Genomic DNA, 10467 nt, shown 5'->3' on the forward strand with positions numbered 1-10467 from the left:
ATTCATCGAACTACGTAATTATTGGCACATAAGGATATAAAAAACATGATTAGAGACCAACAAATTTAGTATTGAAAATTTGGGACCAAGAAGATAATTTGTCAAAAATTAAAGAGATTAAAACGAAAATTAGGGGCAATAAGCCTTTAAACCGGACATTGAAAGACCACCAACTAAACAGCACATGAAGTGTTGGGAAAATAAAAGGAAAAAAGAAAAGCACCGTCTTTCCTTTGCGAGATGCTTTCTATTGATACTATATAATAAGAAGCAAAGATAAACGATCTGAAATCATCCTGGATTTTCTCGTGAGCACTCTGCCACTAGTCCTAGTTACGCGTGCCCTGTAGCTTTTGGCCTCTATGCAGCTGTTTACACGATAAAAATGGCGTTGTACAACAGTAGAAAGCCCCACTTTCTTTGATTTCAGACCACATCGACCCACATTCAACTACCCTTCTTCTTTCCCTTCCCCATTCGCCATTTCCCACTTCCATTCGCCATTTCCCACTTCCATTCTTCATGTTGCTTCCAAACTTGAAGACCCATCTCCGTGAAAATGGATTTCTTCTTGCTCTGCTTCTTCTTCCTCTCTGTTTCCCTTTTTCCATGGCGGAGAAGGACATTTGGAGGCCGAGTTTAGTGGGAATGGCGGAGTCCTCCGACCCTTTGAAGCTCACGTTTAATGGCCCTGCCAAGCACTGGACTGATGCGATTCCTATTGGGAATGGGCGGCTTGGAGCCATGGTTTGGGGTGGTGTCGACACTGAGATTCTTCAGCTCAATGGTTTGTCCCCTTTTAACTCTTGAGGTCTTTTTCGTTTTGTTTGAGCTATTTTGGAAGAAACAGAGATGTATTTGGATGCAGTATGCAGTTTGATTACTGAGAAGTCAGATGGGTGTGTTTGTGTGTAAGATGTTACAACATTTATCTGAGTTTCTGTCTCTCTCTTTCGTTCTTTATAATTTTTGCCATTACTAATTTGAGAATATTACATTTGATTGGGAAACCCATTCCCATTGTGTTGAATTTTTGTGATTGATGTTAATTTTTTTATTTAACTACTACAATTTGTCAACTAGCTATGTAGTTGGGAGTATAATATTAACTCATTGTCTAGATTTTCCTTCCTTCATTGTTGGTAGTCTTTAGACGGTTGGTTCAACCAGATTTGTTTGAATTATAGGCTGTGTTTTGAATGGCTGTGAAGTATATACAAAAGATATAAAATATACAGACTACAGACGTGTATGTTTCTGTTCTGGCTGGATGGATCTGGTATCATTTGAACCTTTTTTTTTTTTTTTTTTTGGGAGTGGGTGGGGGGGATGGATTTGGGTATCCTACTGAACTTTACTGCTTTCATGCAAACCTAGTAAGTGATTGTTACAGTTCAAAGTTTCAACTATGCACTCTGAAGGCTAATAAAAATTCATGCAGAGGACACACTTTGGACTGGAACTCCTGCGGACTATACAAATCCAGATGCTCCTGAGGCTCTAAGGGAGGTTAGAAAGCTTGTTGATGATGGAAAATATGCTGAAGCTACTGAAGCCGCAGTTAAGCTGTCAGGAAAGCCGTCTGATGTAATGCTTCTCAACCCCTCATAATAAGATTTCCTAGTGCACAATTTGTTCCTTAAATGAATTTAATTCCTTGTTAAAGAAGCTCTTAATGAATCATTCGTTGTAGTTCTTTGCAACCTTTTTGTTCCCAGTCTCTGCTAGGCCAATCTCCCTTCACATGTATGCGCTTCATGCTGTCTTAAACCACTATTCAGAGCTTATAAGTAACTGGTCATCAAATGCCTCGTGCTTGTTGAATAGGTTCAACTTATCCCTTACTAGGAAGGGATGCCTATTTTAGCATTTCAAAAATAAATTTTTCTTTCCCCAAAATTCTCATTTACTGTTTCTTCTCTTTTGGAGTTTTAGTTGCTTATCATACTGAAGACTTCATAGAGCATTAAAGCTGAAGCAGTTTGTATGAGTATTATGTTATACTGACAATTTTGGGATCATGCAGGTTTATCAACTTCTGGGTGACATTAAGCTAGAGTTTGATGTTTCCCATCAGTCATATACTCCACAGACTTATCATCGGGAATTAGACTTAAATACAGCCACAGCAAGGGTGAAGTACTCTGTCGGTGATGTAGAATTTACAAGGGAACATTTTGCGTCTAACCCGGATCAAGTAATTGTAACCAAGATCGCTGCAAGCAAACCAGGATCTTTGTCATTCATTGTGTCCATTGATAGCAAGTTACATCACAGCTCACATGTAGTAGATGGTCAAAGTCTAATCGTACTACATGGAAGCTGTCGTGGTGTGAGGATTCCTCCAAAAATGGATTTAGATGACAATCCCAAAGGCATTCAATATTATGCTGTTCTTAGTTTACAGGTTAGTGATGGCAGTGGAGTAGTACACGATTTAGATGAAAAGAAGTTGAAGGTTAATGGCTCAGATTGGGCTGTCTTGCGTCTGGTGGCTTCGTCATCTTTTGAAGGGCCATTTACAGAGCCTTCATTGTCTAGGAAGGATCCTTCTTCTGAGTCACTTGCTACAATGAAAAAGATAAAAAATTTGTCTTATTCCGATCTTTATGCACGACATTTGAATGATTATCAGAGTCTTTTTAACCGCGTTTCATTGCATCTTTCAAAGAGCTCTAAGAACGGATCTTCTTCAACTAATTCTGGAGGAAAGGAAGTTAGAGTAGCTTCTACTGCAGAGAGGGTAAAATCTTTTCGGACTGATGAAGACCCATCTTTGGTAGAGCTGCTATTTCAATATAGTCGGTATCTACTTATCGCTTGTTCACGGCCTGGAACTCAGGTGGCAAACCTTCAGGGTATATGGAACAAGAACGTCGAACCAGCATGGGAGTAAGTTTCTAGTCTTATTCTTATTATTTTAATGTTATGTTGCTTTATATTTTCATCTAATGCATTTTAGAAGTTAGAGTTTAATAAAAATGTGGAAGAAAGTGAACTGAGCGAACCATAACTGTATCTCTCTCTATCTACCTTTCTCCTGATCCCTTCAGTTTGGAATGTTGCATAACAAGATGAAGTTCAATACCAACTGTTAATGACAAAATGTGGTAGCCTATTTTTCTCATAGACATTTTTCTTTGATTCATCTCCTTAGATGCTTATCTAGTTTCCCTTTTATTTTCTTCAGTGGTGCTCCGCACTTGAACATTAATCTTCAAATGAACTATTGGCCATCCCTTCCGTGCAACCTTAAAGAGTGCCAGGAACCATTGTTTGATTTCACATCCTTCTTGTCTATCAATGGGCGTAAAACTGCAAAAGTAAGCTTCTGTACCTTTGATACTTATTTGTTCTGTGCTGTACATAATTGTTTTAACAATCCAATTTTAGTTCTCTTTAGTGATATTAGAAAGAGATCAATAATCAAAATACATGGTTTTGTTTGAGATGAAATGCTGAAGAACAATTAGTTAACGTGTCCAAGAATATGTGATTTTCGGCTCTAGCTATTTTTAGTTCTACCATTTTAATTTTGGTTAACATATATTGTGTACTGAAGATCAATAGCCTAAATCTGTCGTTTTTGGGGCTTGCCCTATGGTTTCCATTATAGGGAAAACATTCTTTACCTTGTCTGTGTCATTGTCCTCACCTGTTTTTGAATTTTATAGGTGAACTATGAAGCAAACGGTTGGGTGGCTCATCAAGTATCGGACATCTGGGCGAAAAGTTCTCCGGATCGAGGACAGGCTGTTTGGGCTTTATGGCCAATGGGTGGAGCATGGCTTTGTACCCACCTGTGGGAGCATTACACTTACACAATGGACAAAGTAAGTTCCTGCGTGCAATTGTATGGCTGTCTTTGTTCAGTGCTTAGTTTGAGCACAGATGTTTTGTGGTACTGAAGTTGAGTATAGAACAGTGTTACTTCTAGAGAAAAATAAGTTACCTTCGTACTGCAAATTCAGTAAACTCACCTTTAATAAATGGAAATTTCTGTTCATTATCTTATATAATTCAATCCACCTTCAGAATTTTTTAAAAAACAAGGCATATCCTCTGATGGAAGGATGCGCATCATTTCTGTTGGATTGGTTAATTAATGGCAAGGACGGATATTTGGAAACAAACCCATCAACATCCCCAGAGCACATGTTCATAGCTCCTGATGGTAAACCTGCTAGTGTGAGTTATTCAACAACAATGGATATTGCTATCATAAAGGAGGTTTTCTCATCCATCATATCTGCTGCAGAGGTGAAGCTTTTTTGCCATGCTCGTAAAATGGAACTTTTTTACTTCATCTGCTCGATGTATTTGTTTATGTTTTCCAAAGTTTACATGTTTAATAGATTCTGGGAAAAAGCAAGGATACTTTTATCGACAAGGTCCGAAGGGCTCAAGCTAGGCTATTACCTTATAAGATAGCTAACGATGGTTCTCTTATGGAATGGGTATGTAAGTATCTCATCTCTTAACCAGGAGCATTGAATTATCTAGACCGCCCTAACTCAACATTTCTTGTATTAGGCTCTTGACTTCGAGGACCGAGAAGTGCATCATCGACATGTATCGCACCTGTTTGGGCTGTATCCAGGGCACACCATAACTGTTGAGAAAACTCCCAACATTTCGGAAGCTGCAAACAATACTCTTCATAAAAGAGGTTTCTAATCGTCAACCAACTTCTTGGGATTTCGTTCTACATTAGGCTTTATTAGACATAGCCACATAGGGATGAATCTTATTTAGAATCTGTTATATTTCTGACTAGCAACCAGTACTTTTTTTTATGTAATTATTTTGGTTTGTCTGTTAATAATTTGAAAGGATATAAGATAAACTTCATTTGACCACTGTGCTAAACAACAGTGCTTATAGACTTTCTCATGTGAAACAGGAGAGGAAGGTCCAGGATGGTCGACGGCATGGAAAATCGCTCTATGGGCTCGTCTTCAGAACAGCGAGCACGCATACCGGATGGTCAATCATTTGTTCGATCTCGTGGATCCAGATCATGAAAGTGATTATGAAGGGGGCCTATACAGCAATTTGTTCACTGCCCACCCCCCTTTCCAAATAGATGCCAACTTTGGGTAAGCTACATGGTTTACACATAGTGTATTCACTTTTTTTTTGTGCATGGAGGTTGCCAATGAAGTACATTTGTAAGCCAAATGAAACAATAGTACTCTTTCTCTGGAAAATCTACAAGCAATCTAATCATATAGTTTTTTATGCTTCTTTTCTTGGGTGCTGCTGGCCTATCCAGATTCTCAGCTGCAATTGCTGAAATGCTCGTCCAGAGCACCGTTAAGGATCTGTACTTGCTTCCTGCTCTTCCCCGCGATGTCTGGCCGTACGGTTGCGTTAAAGGATTGAAGGCGCGGGGTGGCTTGACAGTAAACATGTGCTGGACAGGAGGGGATCTTGATGAGGTCGGTCTTTGGTCGTCAGAACAAATTTCCCTTACAACATTACACTACAGAGGGACTACAGTAGCAGCAAATTTATCATCTGGCAAAGTCTATACTTTCAATAGGCTGTTGAAATGTGTTAGAACATACTCTCAACCAAAATGATCTTCTACCTCACAACAACAGCAATTGATTTTAAAATCTGTGAAGATGTTCTTTGATTCTTTCAGAATATGAAAGATTTCAGAATCTGAACAAGAAACTTCTTCCCACCATCTGAAAGTCCACAATTTCGTTTTGTTATACAATGATTGTTGATCAACTATTCATTATCACATTTTTTTTTGGGGAGNGTGGAATTTATTGTATTCACACATAATAGTAGTGAATAATACTATGTTCTTAGGAATGCTTTTGATAATTTTACTATTTATTATAAAGAAATGAAGAATCTTGCCAATGTTAGTTCTTTATATAAAAGTACTTTGTATATTTCTGTATTCTGTATAACTACTCAAAAGATAGAAATGTAAAATCTGTAAAATCTTCAATAATCCACTAAAATACGCCTACAAATACGTAACGACCCGACAATCCTTATAACTATTAACACTTTATTTCTTTAATATCCGTAAATATTTTGATCAGTTTGAAGAAGTTATAAGAGTAAGTTATTATTGTCACTTATACTTAAAAAAAGAAAGAAAAAAAAAAATAAATAAAAAGTTGCAATAATTGACATATACTATCTTACTTGTGATTAAAAGTTAAATTTTTGTACCACTCTTTGTTGTACTAAAAGAAAAGTACTCTCGAGTTTCAAAATTAATGAAAGGCCAAGAAATTATTACTTTAATCATTTTTTTTCCTTTTAACTTCTTTTTTCTCTCTTTTCTAGCCTTTTTTTTTCATATTTTTTTTCTCATTTTTTCTGCATTTTCCCCTTTTTTTTCATTTCTTCTTCCATTTTTTTCCTTCTTCTAACTCTTTTTTTTTTTTTTTTTTTCTTCTTCCAAGCTTTTACTCCCACCGCCGATCCATTTCACTGGAATTTCTGCATTCACCCTCTTTTCCTGTGATTTCTTCTATTTATGTCATTGCTTTCTTCCTCTTCTTAAATCAAAGATGTAAGTTGGAGCGTGAATCAAGATGTGAGGGAGACTAAGAAACAAAAAGAAGAAGGGACATCAGGACCAAGAAGCGATAGGAAGAATTCAAATGAAGGAAAAAATCAAGGAAAAAAATTGCAATGTTTGATAAGGAACAAGAGGAAGAAGCGAGAGGAAGAAATAGGGAGCGAGAGGAAGAAACGAGAATTCATTTGAACATCAGGCCCTTGCATGCAGTTTCAGGACAAGATGATAGTTTCATACGTGATTGATGTAAGCAAAAAACCACTTTTCGAGCAAATTTGAATCTTTAACCAAATTTCATTTGGGTCTTCCCTACAAAAAAACCCGCACTAAAAAGGGTATGTTATACTTTGAGTCATAATAGATAAAAGAAGTTTCCATTTGTGAATTTGAATCATCAATCTTGAGGTTTGAGGTTCGATCCTCTACTCCACATAATGTAAAAGAAAAAAATAATTTTTATTTTGTTTAACAACATATATATTTATTTCTAAAAAGAGTAATTATTTTAGATGATAAAATTGCTAAAAATATTTTAAAATATAATAGATGTCTATCAATGTCTACTACATTTTGTAATATTTATAAATAAGTTACTCATTTTTCTATATTTTAAAACAAGAAAAAAAAAAACATATAGATTTTAACTTTTATTTTGCTTCTTTTTAAAAAACTTTTATTTTGCTTTTAATAACTTGATAGGCATGGTTGATTGTATGTGCAGTAAAGTATTAAGATGAACTCTTATTCAAGTTAGTATGTTAGAGATGAAGGACCTGAATGCTTTTAACAGCGTTTAGATGTTTAGAAACCAGATTAATTATTTTTTTAAAAAAATCCAAAGACAGAAATTAGTATTTCAAAACGAAGGAAGCTATGAAGGTCCTGAGTGAAAACATGGAGATCAGTCCCAATTTTAATTTTACGCAGAATATCAATTACATGCTAATTGAACAAGAAAAGAGAGAATTAGGGTTTCTAGAAAACTCTTACCTTTGAAGAACATTTTCTTGAACAAATCCAAATGGCCACTACCAAAAGTGTTTCCTCTGTATTTTCTAAGATGAGAATCTAAGAAATTGCATGGGCTCTTGAAATTTTGGAAGACAGGGAGATTGGGAGGAATTGATAAAAGAGAAAAACTAAAAAACAATTTCTTGCAGAGTTCTTTTTCAGAGAAAATTTCTTCTATTTAAACTCAACCAACCTCTATGCACTCTCACCCATACATGCACTAGGTACAGAGAAAAATGGGGAGTTACAACTCCCTCCCCAAAACATTTTAAAAAAATAAATTAAAATAATTTATTTTAATAAACTATTTAATATATATTTATATGATAATCACTTTTATATTAAACTATATTTATATCAAATATAACATATAACCTATAGCTTAATATTGTATCAAATACAATATAACCTATAGTTTTAAATTCTTTCATTAATAGTATTTAATATAAATCCCATTTATATTAAATTCAATTATATGAATCCAATTCATATAATTAATATTTGAATCATATTCAAATATTTATTTCCTCTCAAATAAAATTTATATTATAATGTATCAAATACATTATATTAATTATATCATACATAATTAAATTAAATTAATTATATTACATATAATTAATTCCCTCATTTAATTTGAATAATTCAAATTAATCCAAAATTGATTCTCATTAAACCCCGTTGAGCTATAGAGGGGACCTTTATGGACTTGTGGATTAAAGCTCCAATGATACTTGAATAATTAATTAAACTCCCCTTTAATCAATTTATTCAACATCCATTAACTGTCGGGTACTCCACTAAAGACCGAAAACTGCACTCTTCGTATTACAGATATATTTATGCGTCGATTGGATATAACCAATCAAAAGTACAATGACCCTTCACAAATTGCTCATAAGTACAACTAGGCCAAAATTATCGATTTGCCCATGTAGTTACATCTAACTTTTTAAGTACTATTGATCTCTCTAATGAACAATAAGTCATAGTCCAACTATGACAAACCCTTCTCGGGCTAGGAGAGGTGTGACGTCACATTGTTCAAGCCTTGGAATCGCCCTTAAGGGAGCAATTTATCTACTTTCTCCGACGTCGAGGAATGAGTGAATTTTGTCTTGTATAGCTGTGTTATCAGCTCCCTAATCAAACGAATCCCCAAAATGGTAGGCTTATTGAGTCAACGATCTGACCAATCTCACCCATACAAATCAAAGAACCACCTTCATAAGCAGGAGTTCATAATTCACTCAAGATTCAGGTCATGTCACCTATGGTCATCCTGGTGAAATATAAGTCTCAATTATGAATGGCGCTATGTAATGAGGCTAGTCATTTTGTGGTCCGGTCTTATACAACCTCCTTTATATAGAATATCCTCGCTCACATGTTACCACATGAATGATCAGGATTAAATCATTTGTAGCACTTTACAACAATTGTAACATCTACAAAGCAGGTCGTACTCAGAGTGTCACCAAGATAAGGTATCCAACCTTACCCATCTACTACAAACCATTTAGGTTATCACTTAAACATGATCCACCAGTATGTCTTTACATACATGTTTAAGCTACAGATGATAACCTTGGATGTTAGTTTATTGGTTTACGAGTTTAATGCTACTAAATGTCAAATAAAACATCTCATATTTTATTAAATAAATAAAATTACAAACTACAGGACTCTATGAGATTTAGGGCATTAACCCCAACAATCTTCCACTTGTCCTAAAGCTAGTGGGGTGTACAATATACAAGTCATACTAATATACAAGTACACAAAACAATAAAGTAGGGCATAAAACACGCCTAGTACAAAATCTCCCACTTGTCCTAGACTAAATGTGGCCTGTATCGTAGACCCATACTCTGCAGGTGACTCTCAAACAACTTAGCCGTGAGGGCCTTTGTAAATAGATCGGCAACGTTGTGCTCCGAAGCTATCCGTGTGACGATCACGTCCCTTCGATGCACAATCTCTCAAATGAGATGATACTTTCGTTCTATATGCTTCCCGCGCTTGTGACTCCGAGGCTCTCGGGAATTAGCCATAGCACTGCTATTATCACAATAAAGGATGATAGGTTTTGACTAGGGATGTTCAAAAAATCCGATGACCCGAAAAAACCAATCAACCCAACCTAACCCGCGCAGTTTGGGTTGGGTTAGGTTAGGTTTAAATAAATAAAAATTTTATGGGTTGAGTTGATTCAAAGGTTCACCTAATATAACCCAAACCAACCCGAACCAGCCCGAACTTATTATTACCTTTAAAATATTTTTTTTATTACTTATAACACAATTATTTTTATATATATTGATTTTAATTTTATTTAATTTCAATATTTTTTTAATAATCTATTCTTCAGCAACTCTTAAAAGTAGTTTCTTTGCACTTTAGAAAGAAAGTTTTCACTATATAATTTGAAATTGAGTTGTTAATCTTAATTCAATATATGAAAATAATTAAATAAGTTTTTTTACATATTTACATTGTGCTTCTTTTTAGAACAAAATTTTAAACAAATGACTCGATTAACTCGAACCAACCCAACCCAAATATTTCATGGTTGGGTTGGGTTAGTTTAATTTTTTAATAAGGGTTATTTGGGTTGAAGAAATTTATAACCTGAACAATTGGGTTGGGTTCAAAAAGTCTTTCAACCCAACCCAATCCAACCCATGAACACCCCTAGTTTTGACATGTCTGGAACCACTTCTAGATCAATAAAAAATTTTCTAAGCCACACAACTTCTTTAGCATCTTCACAAGCCGCTACGTACTCAGCCTCTATGGTGGAGTCAGTAATGCACCACTGGTTGGTGCTCCGCGAGACTATTGTTCCTTTGTTAAGAGTGAACACTGTTTCTGATGTGGATTTCTTAGAATCCTTATCA

At 35.3% G+C, this 10467-nt stretch overlaps 1 protein-coding gene across 1 annotated transcript; it reads left to right on the forward strand.

The window, feature by feature from the left end:
• Nucleotides 1-274: 274 nt before the first annotated feature.
• Nucleotides 275-5723, forward strand: LOC120069525 (alpha-L-fucosidase 2). Its single transcript, XM_039021305.1, has 10 exons — nt 275-787; nt 1442-1587; nt 2027-2892; nt 3191-3323; nt 3675-3833; nt 4036-4260; nt 4356-4457; nt 4534-4669; nt 4904-5099; nt 5276-5723. Exons 1-10 carry the CDS (start codon nt 523-525, stop codon nt 5583-5585), a joined length of 2538 nt encoding a protein of 845 aa, XP_038877233.1. The 5' UTR covers nt 275-522; the 3' UTR covers nt 5586-5723.
• The last annotated feature ends 4744 nt before the right edge of the window (nt 5724-10467 follow it).

This window comes from Benincasa hispida, chromosome 1 (assembly GCF_009727055.1).
Source record: "Benincasa hispida cultivar B227 chromosome 1, ASM972705v1, whole genome shotgun sequence".
Taxonomy (NCBI): Eukaryota; Viridiplantae; Streptophyta; class Magnoliopsida; order Cucurbitales; family Cucurbitaceae; genus Benincasa; species Benincasa hispida.